The 19,067-nt window shown below is 38.1% G+C and overlaps 1 protein-coding gene across 1 annotated transcript in view; it reads left to right on the forward strand.

The window, feature by feature from the left end:
- The window catches only part of LOC139729733 (uncharacterized), a 49,941-nt gene extending 31,316 nt beyond the window's left edge, over positions 1-18,625 (forward strand). The window contains exon 2 of the mRNA XM_071640669.1: positions 14,581-18,625. Within this exon, the coding sequence (XP_071496770.1) occupies positions 14,581-15,851 (1,271 nt within the window). The 3' untranslated portion in view covers positions 15,852-18,625. The remainder of the gene's footprint in view (positions 1-14,580) is intronic.
- Positions 18,626-19,067: the final 442 nt, after the last annotated feature.

Raw genomic sequence — 19,067 nt, forward strand, 5'->3', positions numbered from 1 at the left:
CAGCTGTTTTTGAAGACTATGATGGTCTATCTCATCAGCACTAGATGTACCATGGGGATGACATGGGTTCAGGGGTCAGGGGTCAGGGGTCAAGGGTGGAGAATGATGGAGAGAGATGGTATGAATTTCAGGTTATCTTGGTTTAAATTGTGTTTTAAGGATTGGAAAAAAACACACATCATTTTTTCAAAACCTCTGCTCAAAGGGGTTGGTGGTCAAGACCAATAACATAGCCTTTATTAAATATCAAAGTATGAATACAGAACTAATGATTTCAGTGATTGCGTGATATGAAGTGGAAGAAATATGACAATCACATTTCAAGGTGTAAAATGTAGTTTAATTTTTTTGTTTGTTTGTTTGTGTGTGTGTGGGGGGGGGGGATGTATGCACGTGTGTGTGTGTGTGTGTGTGTGTGTGTGTATAAGAAATAAGAAGTTGTGCAATGATCACTCCAGAGATTTTTTTTTCACACACATCTAAAGCAATGCAGACACAAATATTGTTAGTGACAAAAAGATGAATTGTAACATGGCAACACCACCTTGAAGAGCTATTTAGACATTTGTTACGGGCAAGTACGGCACAACCACAAAAATGTGAGTTTCCTTGATGAATACATGTTTACCATCTTTCTGTCAATTGACACGCCTTCAACCATCCATGCAAAGGGAATGAGTAGATAAACACATAGGAAGTTCAAACAAAACTACATGTACAAATGTAGATTTTGCTGCACCAACATGCGTGACATGTAGGGCCTACATGTACTCTTGTTGAAGTTGAAGTTTATTATCTACATGATGTTTACATGGCATAATAGATAACAAGCAGGAAGTAGTGTATACTGTAAAACACGATATATTCACGGCATGAAAATTTCGCGAATTGGAGCCGATGGCCTCTCTCGCAGCATGAAATTTTTGCGACTTGCCACTGGCATCCATTGCATATTGTGTAGGCAAGAACTTTCGCGTGCATGTTAATTTCGCGAATGTTGCCGCTTGCGAAATTCACGAAATTAAAATGCACGCGAACATTCCTCATTTTACAGTAATACTGACAGCTAGTAGCCATATTCACACGTACGATTTTGTACTATAAAAGTGGAAACTTTCGCAGTGTGCAAATTTTCACAAATTTCCCATGACCTGCTACTAGTGCAAAAATAAAAGCATGCGAAAATTTTTGCTTGCTATGTATTTATGTATTATTAGTTCATATTTGATTCTGTGGAATAGAAACACATGAAATTCTTCATACCTGGCCGAACGCGAAAAATTACTCACGAAAATGTCCACTTTACGCTGCCCTAAATTACAAAGTGTAATTGTTTTTGATTCTTGGGTGTGGACACACGCAAAAAAAAAATGACTCTCGTGATGCAAAAATATCACTCCTTGTAGTTGATTTTTTTTTCTCAAACTTCAACATGTGCAGCATGTGTGAATGGCGTGCAAAGAAACCATCAATGTTTTCAGTCCCAAATGCAACGTCCCACACATACAGGTCCACAAACTCAGGTACCCTGGCGCATTCTGTGGTCACTTTGGGCACGCACAGTCTAGAGATTCAAAATGCTTCATTTTCGGCAAAGTGCTTTTTTTTTTGGCATACATCTGTGAATGGGGTCAAATAGAACCGATTTTCACATCGAGATGCAAAAAACTGATAACTCCTGCATGTGAATGGGGTCATAGTGTTAATTTTTGAGGTCAAGTTGCATGAGTGAATCCATGCATGCTCAGTTTTAGTTGTATGATGTGCCTCTCATATATCATATGTCATTTCATAGTATATTTATAAAATACACGTGACCCGCCACGTCAAAAGGATCTGAAAGTCGCTGACGGCTGTAGCGAGAAAATGGAGTTTGAAGTCAGATCATCAAAATCGGTCAAAACCATCAACCTTCTGTTTTTGACATAATTTTGTAGTCTCGTATTTCGTCCATCATCTACCAAAATTTTGAAGCTGAATGATCAAAGGAAAGGACAGAAATTAAGCGTTTTTCCGGGCCATGATTTTCTGAGTTTCAACGGAACAGAAGCGTGTCCGAAGATTTGGATTAAGCGCCGTAGATAGACTCCGCCCCTAGCAACACTGGAGTGATCTTATTGGTCAGTTGTTTGGCTGATGCTAACTGAAGTGTAAAGCTCGCACTATTCCCAGTCGATGGCATTAGACCGCTGGCATACCTTCTATTGTCCAGACATGAAAACTGTCTTACCTCCCCTTGATCACGGTTGCGAAGGAAGGAAATCTTTAACAACGGTTTTCTCGAAATGCTGATTTCTTAATAGTCCACTCAACATGCTCTCTTAAAATCATTGATACCTCCGCAACCGAGTGCTTTTATGAGTCGTCTTTACCACATTAAAGCGGAGAAGTAAGGGAATAATGTCATGTCATTCTCAGAAAATCAACCTCCCCTAACTTTAGGAACTTTTGTTGTAGCGGGTCACATCTTCTGTATTCTTGTCATTCAGGCATGTAATGTGAAGTAAAGTCACTGGCTTACCCTACTCTCTATAAGTGCATCAGACATTTTCTGAATCCATTTTTTTTTTTTTTTTTTTTGTGCTGGATGGGATTTCCCACAAATCAGCTCCGTTGTCATTGTTTTGGTTTCTGTTTTAACTGATATCAGAACATGAGGAATGTGTGGCTGTATTGGTCTACCCTTCGAGACACTTACCCAATTAAATTATTCAATATGATTGTATTCTTTGTGATTGTGCCTTCTCAGATTTTCTTGTCTGAATTGTGAATGTACCATGTACACATGTGTACAGCCAATGGCATCAGGGGTGCGATATATAGAGGGAGCATTTCTAGGATAAGAATTGTCTCCTGTGAGAGAAACTAAACAAGTCTGAAAAGTCAGACTAAGCTTTAATACCAATGTTATGAAATATTCATGATATGAAAGCTGTGCTGTTTTCTCCACATTCGATATGCATGAAGTGTAAGGACATTTAAAGGGGATGAAAATGATATGCCGTCTGTGACATCAGTGACATAGGTGGTATGATTAAAGGTCCTGTTTACCTTTGGGAGCAGTCATTTTAAAAATGTTCAAGTTATCACTTTTGATGCATATAGGTCAGTTATATCACAAAACATCCTACCATAATTTTTGCAATAAAGCCTAAAATACCATTTATTCTCATTAAACCATAACCGTAGATGGTTTAGTCTGGAAACATTTTTATTATGACTGTTGTTCTATGCATGGGTTGTTTTTTATCCCTAACTCACATTTTAGAACTACACGTGTATGTTTAAAGGACAAGTTCACCTTCATAAACATAAGGATTGAGAGAGTGCAGCAATATTAGTATAACACATCAGTGAAAGTTTGAGGAAAATTGGACAATCGATGCAACAGTTATGAATTTTTAAAATTGTTGTGTTGGAACCGCTGGATGAGGAGACTACTACAGCTTGTGAGTCATATGCGTACAACAGTATAAAGAAAATGTAAAGAAAATTCAACATATTTTCACTTTTTTCACACAATAAAAGAGCACTTGACTTGCCTCTTCCTAAAGGCAGGGGGAATCATATTACCCATAACATTTGTCGGTAACGAGTCGGGGGAATGTGTACTTTTTTCAAAACATGACATTTTGTGAAATTCTCTTTATATTTTCCTTATATTGTTGTACGCATGTGACATCTAAGTTATTCACAGACTGCAGTAGTCTTCTCATCCAGCGGTTACTGCACAAAAACTTCAAAAATTCATAACTTTTGAACGGATTGTCCGATATTCTTCAAACTTTCAATGATGTGGTCTACTGATATTGCTACATTCTCTCAATCCTTATGTTTATGAAGGTGAACTTGTCCTTTAAGCACTAATGCTGGGTTTTTGTTTCATCTGCAAATACATGTACATGTAGTAAATTATGCCTTTAACATACACTTTCTTTCACCTTGTGGGCTACATGAACCAGTGAGTTGTGACCATAGAGGTACATTGTACATGGATTGTACTTAGATGCCTTCGGATCCCACACACTATAGAACATGCAAGTGACACTAGGTTTTAATGGGTGAAACTAATTTTTCATGCTTTATGCAAGAAGATTTTGTTCTGTTACTATGAACGAATAATGAATGCTAATTCATATGTCCTGCAATTTCACTATTTTCCCCTCTCGATCTCTCTCTGATTACAGTGTGAAACAGTATGATGCTAGAACACCACTACCCTCCGCTATACAGTGTATGCATACAACTGAACATTATGCATCTCAGTAGCACTAGCAGCACTCAGCAGCAACAGCACCAAAACCATTGCACTGTGCATTTCAGCCCACATACAAGTTTCACGAGCCGAGTTTGTGTATTAAAATGGTCTCCATCTGAATTACTGTCCAAAATACTGATAATAATTTTAGAACAACATTATTTGAAAATTATCATCATTATGGTGATCACGTTGGCGTGTCCAAACAGAAATAAATTGGGATTGAGGTCGTTATTGCCAATCGCTAAATGTGGCCAAGTAGTGTGTAATCATATAGTGCTTGTTACGAAAATAAAGTGGTGCTACACATTGTACGTGTAACCCAGGTTATGGCGTGCGTAGATACTATGTGTGGGATGGCAACAAAAGTATATTATCGCAACTCAGTGGTAAAAGGTAGAAGGAGAAGGTCTGATGAGAGCAGACTAGCCCACATCTGATCTGGAAAGCCAATCTTACACCCACAGGGCAATGATTGTCCTCTAGAATTGAGTTTCACCGGTTTGATGGGTTGGGAATGTTTTCCATTTTCGAGTGGCTACACTACCCGCTAGACCCTCAATCGTGTACATGTCCAAAGTCTGCGTGGTGTATGGGCATATGTGTTGTGTAACAAGTCAGTGTTCTATATCAAATATCAGAAAGGTAAATGTAATTACGATGTACTAGTAATCAGTGAACACATCATTCCCCATTGTATACAAAAGTGAAGGATTCTTGGGTTCTTATACTAGCACTGATGGTAGCTTTCGAATGGGACAAATTTCTGTGTGATCACTTGTCCCCATTCTAGCTTGGTGCCCCTCCTTGTACATGTATCTCCTGAAAAATCTCCTCCAACATCCCCCACACACCCCTTCTTTAATAGCACTACTTATAATATAGAACCCCTCAAAACATCCCTCACTTGATCATTTTATGTTCACACAATGTTTCTAATCAATGGGTGACAAGTCCACCTTCATATACATGTGGATTGAGTGAATGCAGCAATAGTAGAACACATCAGTGAAAGTTTGGGGAAAATCGGACAATCCGTTCAAAAGTTATGAATTTATAAAGTAATTGCACAGTCACTGCTGGATGAGAAGACCATTACAATGTATGATATCACATGCGTACAATGATATAAGGAAAATATAAAGAGAACTTCACCAAATTTTACTTTTTGAAAAAAGTGTTCATTTCCTCGACTCGTCACTGATGTATGTTAAGGGTAATATTATTCCCCTTGCCTTCTGAAAGAGGGAAGTCAAGTGTTCTTTTAATATGCGAGAAAAGTGAAAATATCTTGAATTTTCTTTACATTTTCTTTATATCATTGTACACATGTGACATCACAAGCTGTAGTAGTCTTCTCATCCAGCCGTGACTGAGCAGAAAATTCAAAAATTCATTACTTTTAAACGGATTGTCCAATTTTCCTCAAACTCTTGCTGATGTGTTCTATTAATATTACTGCATTCACTCAATCCACATGTCAATGAAGGTGGACTTGTCCTTTAACTAGAAGTTTTACATTTCAATGATTAGCTTGTAGTTTAGCACTGTTTGGACACAGTCAAAAGTTACGTAATAGCAGTGTTATGAGATTTCAGGTCAATGAGTAGAATCACAAGACACCTTAGAGTTTACGCTCAGTCCACAAGCCGCAGAGGGCTCCCAGTAGACTGCTTTTCAGTAGTTTAGCATCATGTGGACACACAATTGTAATAACCAACGAACTTGAAAGTTAATGTGACCTGTCCACGAACTGGAAAGTTAACGTGACCTGTCCACGAACTGTATTCCCCCTTCAATAGCTTACGAGTCAACCTCCAGTGCATGTTGTACACCATTGTATCATTTGCTACAAAGGTTGTAGCTCTGCATATTGCAATCTGTGGTTTAATCATCAAGTGGGACTTTTGCTAGAAAGTTTTAATAATCTTTTTGTGCGGACATGTGTCATAGTTTGAAATTATAAGCTAATCGTCGTACTTTGAAAATTCAACTAACATTTTTAAGATACTACTGTTATCACCCCTCCCGTATCACCCAACACCTTATTTGTAACCCTACCCTTCTACGGTATTTGCTCCCTCCCTTCCCCAAAACCTCAAAACATCCCACTTCATCTGCTTCTGTCGCTATCCCTCAACCCTGATGCCTTCATTCAAAACATCCTGTACTGAACAGATACTATTGAAGAGTTTGTTCACAAAAACCGATAAGTCCATTTTTAAAGATTTTGAAGTACGGTCTCTGTCATAAAGTACAACATAATACCTTTTAAATGATATATTGGTCACTACATATAAAGGTAAATTTTTGAAGTTATGGTCAAAAGAAGCAAAAATTTTCTTATTATTCTCTTTATTTTTCTTGACCTTTAATCACAAATATCTCCATTTGGCAAATATGGACTTGTCGGTTTTTGCGAACAAACTCTTCAGTTGTACAAGTAGCCTGCAAGTTGAAGCTGCAAGTTCACAGTAGTTCAGCCTCCTTGTTTTGGGGTGTTTTTTTTTTAAGTAATTCTTCTGTTGTTGAGACAACTTGTACATGATTGGAGATATCAATTGTTTCCACTTTTATAGAGGTACTCGATAAATAGAGTTTTTCTTGCGATTCCTATGCCTCTTCAACTTTGGGATGTCTATGTGTTTGATGCTTCATGACAGTTAAACCTAGATTCTTGTACTAAGTGCATCATAGAGCAGAGATCTTTGATAGAAAATGATGAAAGCTGACTTTTAAGAAGATATCCTTTGTAATTCTAATGAATTTGAACAAATTCATTAGAATTACAAAGGATATCTTCTCAATAGCACTATTATTTCTAGGAGCTCCTTAATGTTGTGTGCCAAGTATACAGGCAACTGGTGATGAAGCATACATTTGTAGAATAAGACTCGCCCTAATATGTGACCGTGCACCTCAAAACAAACAAAAAGTCGCCAGACATGAATTTTTAGTTAAGACCATATTCTGAAAGAGCAGACTTTAAGCTTTAAAATGATGTATAACTCAAATCAAATGGACTCTCCTAACATATCTAAATATTGGAAAGAAAGCACAAACTCAGGAAAAGTGTGAACTGAGAAAATAGGCTCTGAAGTACAGTGTCTATTCAAGCTCTTAATCTTTACCAAACCGTAATGGCTGTGCGATGAATGGGACAAAAAACAGGAAGTAAACCACCAGAGTAACAACAATGAAGGGATTATCGATTTAAACTGAAATTAAGCATGCGTCATTAACACATTCTGTCCATTATTAACGACAACTTTCAAGGCAGTAGCTCTATCCTTTCAAAAGCTATTAGAGTTGAAAGTGAAGAGTGTGGACAAGGTTTTTCAGAAATGAAATCTAGGGATTCTAAAGACACGCCTAACACACTATTCTACCAAAAATGTTCGAGATAACCTGCAAAAAAAAAAAACACACTTTCCTGCCCGTTTTATGATACCAAATTTTAGCATAATGTAAAGGAAGACCCGCTCTTTCAGAAAATATAAAAAAGTCAAGTTCGGCTAGGTTGACCCATTTCACCTATTTTCAGTCCTCACGCAAAATCAGTGTGTGCGACTTTATGTTCGTTTTGAGGTGCACGGTCACATATGAAACAGGATATTTGTTATATGGAGGGAATAGTGCATCCATTTGATAATAAAGTCAGGTAGGACTATTCTTTTTATTCAGTGGTATATTTTTTGTGTACCTGATGATGGTACAAGATGTCTTTCCGCTCTGTCCACTGTGGTGCACTGTGAGAAAGTGATGTTAAATTTGAATCCAACATCGTGAGCTATGCAGAACATGCGACTGGTAGGCTGAGACACAGAGCCCTGCTCTGCTCATCCGTAAAGGTCCCCTTTTTCCTCCTCCTCAGACAAGATGCATTCTCTCTAAACACAGAATGCTTCTCCGTCTGTCCCATCGTCTAGGCATCATTAGGTTTGACCCGGTTGCGCTCTCCATTCCATGTTTTTTTGCCGTGGCTTTCGTGACATCCTGCATTTCACACACGCACGTTCCGAGTCAAGGCATCAGAGACGTGTATGGGACGTTTTCACTACGCACCGTGGATTGGCATCTATGGAAATCAAACTCACGTCCCAATATCATGTATATTTCGTATTCAGAGCCATGGAGTATTGTTTGCTTGTGGGAGAATACATTATTTAAAGTGTTTGTAGACATGCACTTCACAAGCTAAGGCAGGGCTGTAGGAATCCATGGCAAAATGTTTTGAATCCTCTCTTTTTCTTTTGTAAGGAGATTAAAGGGTGACATCAAGAAATCTAACATTTTTGGTAAGAAATCTTACGTACAGACTACATACACTAAGTGCAACAGTCTGAAATATCACTTTGGAACCTAATTCATACTGTAAAGAAAATATTGTATTTCAAGTGAAATATTCCATATTAGTTTGTTTGTTTCTAGTCAATAGTGATTGCTTGTATGTTTCTATTGCTGATCATTTAATATAGCTTATCGAAATTATGGATTCTATGCCAAAATCATAGAAGTGCTTTGCATACTGTAAAATGAGGAATTTTCGCATGCATTTTAATTTCGCAAATTTCGCGAGTGCCAAGATTCGGGAAATTAAAATGCACGCGAAAGTCCTTGTCCACACTATATGCATTGAATGCCAGTGGCAGTTCGCGAAAATTTCATGCCGCAAAAAAGGCCGTCGGCTCCAATTCGCGAAAAATTAATGCCGCGAATATATCATGTTTTACAGTAATCAATCATTCAAAACAGATTGTTACTCAAACCAGTATAACAACATTTAGGTGATCATTTCAGCATGTAGTTATCATTTTGAAATTATGATTTTGATAGTGTGTATCATACTGATATGATGCAAATAGTGTAGCAGTGGCGGATCCAGAGGGGGGCGCACTGTGCGCGCCCCCTCTTTATTTTGGGTTAAAACAAAATGAATAAAAAGAAAAATGGGGGGGGGGGGCGTCTGTGCGCCCCCCTTTAATTTAGCAAAGGCGCCTCCCCTTTTATACCGAATTCCTGGATCCGTCCCTGATGTAGCAAAAGTTAAACCAAATGTAAAATGCGCAACGCAGTCATGATATGCCACAAATACATGTATTGGGTGAAATATTTTTATATAGGAATGTAGTGTGAACAATCCAGCTGCATTATGATGCAATTCATGTCTTGAAGTTGTATGACTTTTACATAATTCTTCAAAAATGATATTTTTTTCCTTTTTACCCGTCCTCCCACCATTAATCATGTCAGCTTTCAAGTAAAGAAAACTCATTTACAGAGTCGAGACGGACAAATTGTCGAGTTAGACTTTTGGACTCTGTCAGGGGGCGTCAGCATTTTCTTCAGACCGGAATCTGATATGACGCCAGAGTGATGCGGCGCCCTCACCAGAGAATATTTGCTGAAATCTCTAGAAGAAGTGATTAAACTTTTGATAAGGAGAGAAAATCATCTCTTCCACGTATTAAATCACATTCATCCAACTTAAGTAGAATTTTATATTTGCTTTGGCCTAGTGCTAGATTAACCCATTCATTTTGATCTTCGTTTAACCTTTCGAGCCCTGGGGTATTTTTTTTTTCTGCAGAAATGATCATCTTTTCATCATCAAATTGGCAACACTGAAGAACTGTGTATCCTGTATTGGAGAAAGATGGGATGAAACTTAATCAAAATTCATTAAATCTTTGAAAATCAGTATCATTAGAAAATTTACACACACACACACACACACACACAAATAAAATCTATTATCTTCTTTTATACAGATGTATGTGTAGCTGATAGTTAAAATCAAGCAGGACCAATAATTTTTGCATCAATATGGATCACGATAGTTAATCTTTTTATGTCCGTACACTCACGAATTACCAGTTTTCGTATCATGTTGCTGAAATCAATTTTCACCCTGTTAATTTTAGGTGTGTGTGAATGTGGCTCATGCATCACATTGCATCTTCTGTAGATAACACTGCAGAGATGAGAAAATCTTGACGTTTGATGAATAAGTGAATTGAAGAGAAGAAAATTAAAGTGATATCATAGATTTGAATTTAATTGGATTTTTTTTTTCAGATGAAATTCTAGAGATGAGAAAAAATAATAGCATAAGACTGATGTCAAAAAACAAGGAAAATTGCATCTACATTTTTTAAAACAAGAAATTCAGTGCTAGTAATGGAAGGTCTGTATGCCTATAATAGGTGGTTATACCGTCGGTTGAGAAAGAAAAGGGTGTTAAGGTTTCACTATAAACCCTGTGGCATTAAAACCCTTTATCTTTATGAACTGTCAAAACATTTGTACTCTTTCATTTTTTCTGTTATTCTCTAGTGAATTGATTATCCCCTCTCTTATTTTATAGTGTATAAACATTCTGTTTTCATGGTCTTAAAAGATACATTACATTCATGTCATCATCCATTCTAGACAAGAATTATAAAGGGGCACATAGTCACAGTAATGAATGAACATAATAAAGCAAATGGATATGAGTCCCCAAGAAGCAGAGCTTGTGAGTGGGGCCCATTATGAATGGACTTCTCTTTTTCTTCTGTATCAGTGTTTTAGATTTTGTTTGTTTGTTTGTTTGTTTGTTTGTTTTTTCATTTTTTTTTTATAGAGGGAGTGTCCCATCTTTCCATAAGCATAGTTATTCATACTTTTTGACAAATTTTTTTCTTCAATGGTAGAAAATTTATGAGTCAGGAAATTGCATCATGATGTTGAAGGCAACCAGCTGCACAGAATAGTCACCAAATCCACCCATTGCCACCCAAAATGAAGTTCACGATGTATTGTTAGACAATAGTCGCAGGTAACACCCACAGCCACAGCCACACCCCCACATCACCCACCTCATCAAGATATTTTTGCCATTTTTTTTTTTTTGACTGGGGCATTCCATAGAATCGTGCAAATAGTAATCTTCTTTTATACTTTGTTACCTATATATACAATGTAACTTTCCATTTCTCCCCTTAAATTCTTTTCCAGACTATAAAAAGATGCGCACATATACTGAAAGATCAAATACACGTACAGGGAGAGAAGTTTGGATCTTATCTATGAAGAATCTCTCCCCTTTTGTTCGGAGAGATATTTTTGGGATGTCTGTAAGCTATTCTGGAATGGCTGTAGCCATCCAGCCGGTGGAAGTGGCTGATTAGTGAACAATGTCTTCTTGCTACATTCGTGGCTTCTCAGTGAGAGAGGAAAAACACTATTTTTTCGCATTTTTTTTTCAATGTGTCAAAGGAAACATGAGTTTCCTTTTTACAATGATACAACCATTTCATGGTTTTGGAAGCTGCTATAAAGCTGCAGACAATTCCAAAGAAAGTAAGATAATCTGATAACCCAGCTTTTGTGATGTGAATGTTGTTACTACCTGTATAAGTTAAACAGGGGAGGTTTGTTAGATATTGTCCCTAATTTAGAGTCTGTGTTCTCGATACAAATCTCAACATTTGGTTCTTTTTAACCCGTTGAGGACGAGTCCCGAGTATACTCGAGCAGGTGTCTATGGGAAATACGTGATGTAGCAAAATCAAACCATCCTCAATGGGTTAAACTAAACCTAAAACTGCATCACACCCTTCCCAAAATCTCAAGTCCTCAGAGAAAATAAGACTGGAGCAGTTGTTGCTGGAGTAAATGTCTGTCACTGTTGTCATGATGCAGTGTCATGCGGTACCACAGTGCAAGCTTTAGAAATGCCTTAGGAGTGAATCAGTGAACGCAGAAACCGATATAATACATTTTGAGGGGGAACTACCTGCGCTCTTGGAGTCTTTCCATTCTGCTCCACTGGTTTCTGTGAATAGAGATTAAAAGCGGTGAACCAGGAAGGCACAGTGGTGTCAGTACTATGAAAGAGCCTCAATACAAAGAAGAGATAGAACCCAGTGTTGGAAGTTAAACCCATCTTCTCACAGAAGTGTGATCACCCGCTGAGACAGACTTTATGGTAGGACGGCTCGAGACATTTTGCGATCTCAATAGTCATGAGCTAATGATGATGATAATAGTGGCTACTTGTATAGCGCACAGGTCCACCTTTTAGTGCTCATGGCGCTTCAAAAAAATGAAAAAGAGATATATGTACAATCATGACAGCAGAGTTTATATAAGAAAATGGAAAACTACAAATAAACACATACCAGATAAAGAATACAATTGTTTCAGACATTATAATTGCAGTTATAATCCTCAGTGTATTAAAGAGGAACATATGCATTTTAAGTTTGGATTTGAATATTTCTGTAGATGACAGTTGCCTTTAATAAACTGAATAGGTAACTGATTCCACAATGTTGGTCCCATGAAGGAGAAAGCATGATTCCCCCATTCCTTTTTAATTCTTGGTGTTTGGAGTAACCATGCATGTGATGATGAACGTAGACTTTGTGGCAGATTGTATTTGGGAATAAGAGTCACGTAGGTATGCAGGTGGAAAAGAATGAACAGAGGGATGTATTAATAAAAAAATCTTTAAAATAATCCTTTTTTCTACAGGCAGCCAGTGTAAAGAACTGTAGAGAATTGGTGAGAGCTGTGTCGATTTTTACTGGCCGTATGTTGCCTCACTGACTACAATTCACACATATAGCCACTCTAAACATGTTATTGCACACTTGTAGCAAGGAGGCTCCTCCACCTCCCTGCTTGTAGCAAGATCTCACTTCATTCATGCATCACAAAAAGTGGGGTGCTAACCTGATGAGGTGGTCCACCCCACATACCTGGGGGGTGTTTCATAAAGCTCTTCGTAAAGTTACGAACGACTTACGAGCGACTGGCGATCAGTTCTTGTGCTGAATTATGGAAATTCTGATAAGTATAGCACATTAGAACTGATCACCAGTCGCTCGTAAGTTGTTTGTAACTTTACGAACAGCTTTATGAAACACCCCCCAAGTAAGTACCCATAAAAAATGGGCAAATGATGACTAGTGCTCGTGGGTCCACCACACAGGTGACTAGCAGTATTCAACAAATGGAATCAACCAGGCACATTGTGCCATACATTGTACAAAGAAGGAGAATTTGAGATGTGAAGACATTTTGACGCCTCAAAATGTAAGTGAATTTACTCAGTGATTGTTCAGAAAAAGCTGTAGATGCCACACACACAAACAAACAAAAACACACATAAAAGTATACTTCAAAATGATTTGAGGTGACAGAAAAAATGGGAAAATTGACAGTCTCTTTCAGTCTGTGTGCTGTAGAAGAAAATGGCTCTTTTTGTGCAGTTTCTGAGCGTGATGGGGTGAAGCAACATAGTTGATGGCTTCTGATGTCTTTGTTCATATGACATTTATACTGAATTACTAGTGAAAGAGAAAATTCACCCTGCCCCTTGCATAAAGTATTAAGATATCAAGGTCTGATCAGCTTCTACAGCACAGTTACTATGAACAGAATCTTAGCTTACCCTGAATACTCTCTTTTTACATCTATATGACTATCAACCTTCTGGATTTGAAACATTTATTTTACATTGTCTTCAATGAAATATTCTAATTTTTTGAAGTGTCCATGTGAATCTAAGAGACATTTTCGCTGTTCTTGCTAACTCAGGAAGAAAAGCACAGAAATTGTGTATTTTACAGAACGTATTGAATAAAGGATAATTTTGCAATGAGCACTGGCGAGGCCAAAGTTTGCTGCAAATCAGCAATTTGCTATTCACACAAATTGCTTTATGGCATGACATGGTAAAATCAAACAAAACCCAAGGCTAGCTTTTAAGAGTAAAATGTACATAATTGTGATTCACAGTATTGACAAGGTTATGCATATGATGGGATGACATGCTTTTCTCTTTACAAATAAAGACAACCAGAATATAAGTATTTCATATATCAATCATGTCAGAATATCCTTGTCTTTGAACAGATTTCCACATTATTAGGACTGTGGACATTATCGCAGTCTGTTGAGTACTTGGAAAGATGAAGGTTGTGGTTCTGTGGATCACCTATCATGCATGCACGGGTCATTCTTCTTTCAATTCTCAATATTGTGGTTTGAATAATTTGGATATAATCTGTTTGGATGTTTGTCAGTATATATCCAAATATGCACATTCTAATCTTGTGTTCAATAGAAACTGTTCTAGAGGACTGGGCCCTTAAATAAACAGGTGGTCCTTCTTTTACACTGAGTCCACCATTTGATTAGTGATTCATGTTAATGTTATCGATACACACGTGATTGTCTTGCACAAATTGATCCTTGTCCCCAGGTGGCCACTAGAGCAGGTTCACTGCATTAATGATTGTCTCCTTTGTTCTTCATTCTTCCATTTCCAGGTCAGAGTTTCCATGAGGAGACGACCAATCAGATAGAGTTCAGCATGACCAGCATGCCTCCCTTACGGTACGATGACATCCCCTTGCGGAATGGGAGTCAGCCAACAGCCTCTCGGCCATCAGAAAAAACGATTCCCATCTCCGGGGAGGGTTTACGGCCTGCAAGTGATCCTACGGTGGTGGACGAGAGTTTCCCCAGCACATCGGGGTACGGCTCCAAGATACACGTAGTGAGACTGAAAAATACTCACATGGATGTCGATAAGGTATCCTCGCTAGATTCCTTCGTGCTGGATGCAAGAGGCATCGCCAAGCACCGCTTTGCCAACCAGTACTACCCCAAGGGATTCAGCTGGAGTGGTGGGGTCAACTACGACGACTCCTCCGTCTACTCGTCGGAAGATGATGACGATATCGGGACTGGCTCCCTGCCCTCCAGATCGTCACCGGTCCTGCAGACTGTCTACGCAGGGAAAGGGGGGCGTTGCTACGGACGACCGTCCGACCCAGTACGAGACCAATGCACCAAGGATGAGGTGCATCTCGTCCAGTGGCCCCATTTAATGAGATCCAACCAGCTCTACTATGCCGGTGGGCGGGTCAGTCATGATTTTCAAAATACTTCATCCCCAGTATTCACGAGAGGGGCAGAACCAAAGTCAGAATATTTTGCCATGGCAACGGATGAAAAAGACTGTGATTGCATCTCGCGGCCCGTGGCTGATCCTCTTCTTGCCCAACCCGAGAGGAGGTACAATACCTCCTGCGTGTCTTGCGCAGCTGACATTGAAGTGAGCTATATGCCGCTGCCGTGCCAGACGCTAGCGTCTAATTATGACGACCACGCCGATCCGCACGGCTTTCTCCGGCGTCACCATGACAATGCGTCCATGGATACCCTGCCCAGAAATTTTAGCAAAGTTTGCGAGCATCGGCACAGCTTGCCCCTGCAACGCACCGATGCGGATGACCTTTATTTCAATGCCGGGGATCATCCGCTGACCAATTTGCAGCTGGGTCTCCACCATCAGCCATCAGAGATCACAAATCTTGGGCATTCAACTCCAGCTCAGCAATCAGGAAAAGAAGAAGAAGCAGATAGTGATTGTGAGCTATCTGTGCACAGTCCTCTCCTTGATAAAAACATCCACGACAGCTCAGAGCTGCAGAATGGGGGTAGTTCACCCCATCTGCCTCACTGTAAACCACCGGCCAATCAAATCAACGATACTGAGCATGATGGGCGGGGCATTTTAGAGGAAACTGTGTAAGATGTACAGAAATACTTTTTTTTTTTATGAAAAAGTCTAGAGATTGTCCAGTTGTTACCACCTTTCGTATATTTCTCTTTTTCTCTGCTTTCTTTTCTTTCCATTGCCTCATTTTCCTTTAAAAAAGATTCATCTGTTGGTTGATGATTTTTTTTTTTGTCTGAAATCATATGTAGAAGTTCACCTTGGTCATGGTAAAAAGAAAACAACAAGAACAACACCCACCTCATACTATGGTAGCAATGTAGAATGATAGCAACTGGATGTGATGATGGGTAGAAATCCTGACAGTTGATTGGCTGTAACCTTGGTAACTACTCTCATATGTGAAGGTGTTACAGAAGTGGGATTGAGGCAACTTTGTGATATTTTCACTCAGATCCTCTTTTGGTATTTGTTGTCTCAGAATCAAAGCAATATGATTTAGATTATTTGACTCAATTTACAGTAGTTGTGTTTTAAAAAAATACAATACAATACATATTCATTACTTGAGATTATTGTCATTAGATTTAAAAGGAATTATGTTTAACTTCTTAAAATCTATTGAAAGCAGTGAGGACTGAACAGGTTCATTTAAAGAAAAATGGAGGGATAAATTTTCAAGGTTATGAGTTGAGTTTAATAATCAATGTGTAAGTGTCTCGTGAGATACTTGTAAAGTTCATTAGCAGAGAATTAAGGTTGGTAAATTAGAGAGACGGTCCCTACCTCTGTAAATTCAATCCAGTATATCTCGTGTCTGTGTAAAAAGGCAATATTGTGGAAAATTTAATCAATGTGTGGCAGTGGGATCTGTATGCGCCATATATTTCATGGGGGTTATATTTTTGTGAATTTTGCAAGTCGGGTACAACGCATAAAAATATTAAAGGGAGCGTGTAGTTTTGGTTGAGACCTAACTTCAGGTTTCTAATATTTTTTGGTGAGATAATGAGAAACCTCTCATGAAATATGAAAGAGCATGTAATTCCGAGAGGGATTCAATGTTTATTAGATGAAAATTAGTTTTAGAACGGCTGAGATGTCCAAAACAGAGCATTCCTAATGAAAGATGGGACTCATCTTTTATTAGGAAAAACCTGTTTTTGTAATTTGTTTTTGAATGTCTTGGCGATTCCAAAGCTGTTTTTCATCTTATAAACTTTGAATTCCTCTTAAAATGGTATGCTCTGTACTATTTCAAAGTGGTTACTTGGTATCGCGCAAAAAGCTAAAAGCCCAATTCTCATCTCCACCAATACTATACCATTCCTTTAACACTGATCCCATCATAGATGTGATGTACACACATACATCTCTCCAGTCTTTACTCTACTCCGTGATCGTGAATTGAAACACTCGCAAATTGTTTGGAAGTCCAATTCATAAAGCATTAGACTAGCTAAATATATGGCATATACAGTATATTGCCTATATATGGCAAGATAGCCATGAACTGCACTCATTGTCGCTAGTCAAGTGGTTTATACACACGACATGCAGCATTTTCTTTTCTCTCTAAATGATTGTAAAACATACTATGTATGAACAACGATATAAAGTAGCAATACATTCATGTGGAATTTACTTCCATTTTAAGAATTATAGATGTAATAAACTCCCAATGAACAACTTAATGAATAAAGACAAAATCTTTGAACAAGTGTGCATACCCTTTCATGATTAAAAAAAATACAAAGCAACACAAGTGTCTTCACTTGAGCCTTGAAAATCATACTGCTAAAATTAATATGATATACCTTAAAAATCAAAATTATGCAAAGAGTAAAAGGAAATTGATTTTAAGGACAAATGTATCAACCAGATCCGGTATTGGTGTTGGTATGTGAAGAGCTACTGTCAGTGTCTTCTGGCTAAACATTGATTTCGTGGTGTGTTGCGGTTGATTTTAACTGCACTTGTAATACTCATAAATGAGAAAACTTCAAAAGTAATTTTCAAGAGACAGGGCATGCCACACCCTATAATGAGTTTCCCATGACAAGCATTCATTCCTGAAGTGAGAGTTAGGAATGCGTTGATACGTACAGTATCATTTGTGTGTCTGTTCATTTTTTCATCTCCCTCTCAGAAAAATGTAGAAAAAACCTTTTCTGGTGGTCGTAGTACTGCTTCCAAATCTAAAGAAGTTTACTCCATTTTAATCTTTATTCTTTATATCTAGTTATATGCTAACATTGAGACATGACAAAAAAAATGCATACTTAGAAAAGACAAGGAAATTGATTGAAGTGCATAAAAGCATTGTAATATTTAAGAAAGACCATAAAAAATCTGAATCTGACAAGTATCTTATGGGGAGAAAAGACACACACCAAGGTTACCCCCATGGTTATCCTATTTTGTGTTTCTTAAAAACTAGGTATCATCTTTCTGTTCCAGTTGCTTTTATATCACATTTTATTCCTCTGTGTACACCTTTACAGCCTGAAATTTTTCTCTATCTCTGAAGAAATGGTGCAATGTATGTAACATATTATTAATTGTTGGGGAAGCAGTTTTTCTTTTGCTTGAAAGTGTTAGTTAAAGCAAGGAGGTACTAGTACCTCCTTGGTTAAAGTGTCATTTCTACATGGGAACCGCAGTACAACGAGAAGCTAAAAACCATGACAACAAATTGTTTTTGTAGTAATAAATGTATGACAATTTATGGATGTTTCCTTACCTACAGCCTAGTAATGAAGCATTTCATTCACCTGCTCCCTTCTATTAAAGGGGATGGCTAGTAACTGATCAGTGGGAATCAGTGGGAATGCTGAGGGATGATTGTTCCAATTCTTGTGGGATTCATTCAAGAGTACATTATATATCTACTGTTGTGTGAAAATTATTTGCTTCAGAATGGTCTCATATTCAAGTAATGTGCAGTTTAATGCCCATCACTGTACAGGCATGCTAACCTGGAAACACTAAACTGCACATTACTTGAATATGAGACCTGATTCTGAAGCAAATGATTTTCACACAACAATAGATATATAATGTACTCTTAAATGGATCCCACAAGAATTGGAACAATCATCCCTCAGCATTCCCACTGATTCCCACTGATCACTTACTAGCCATCCCCATTAAGTTCTGAGTAGTCAGGGATTCATGTAGGTGTTGATGGGTAGGGCAAACCTCGTGCAAGCTTTGCTGTTGTTAAGGACAACTTTTGTTTAATAATGCATAGAATTCAACTACATTACTGAAATGGTCTATTACTGTATG

This window comes from Diadema antillarum, unplaced genomic scaffold (genome assembly GCF_040938485.1).
Source record: "Diadema antillarum isolate AM-2024a unplaced genomic scaffold, OU_Dant_1.0 seq00000261_RagTag, whole genome shotgun sequence".
NCBI classification, from domain to species: Eukaryota; Metazoa; Echinodermata; class Echinoidea; order Diadematoida; family Diadematidae; genus Diadema; species Diadema antillarum.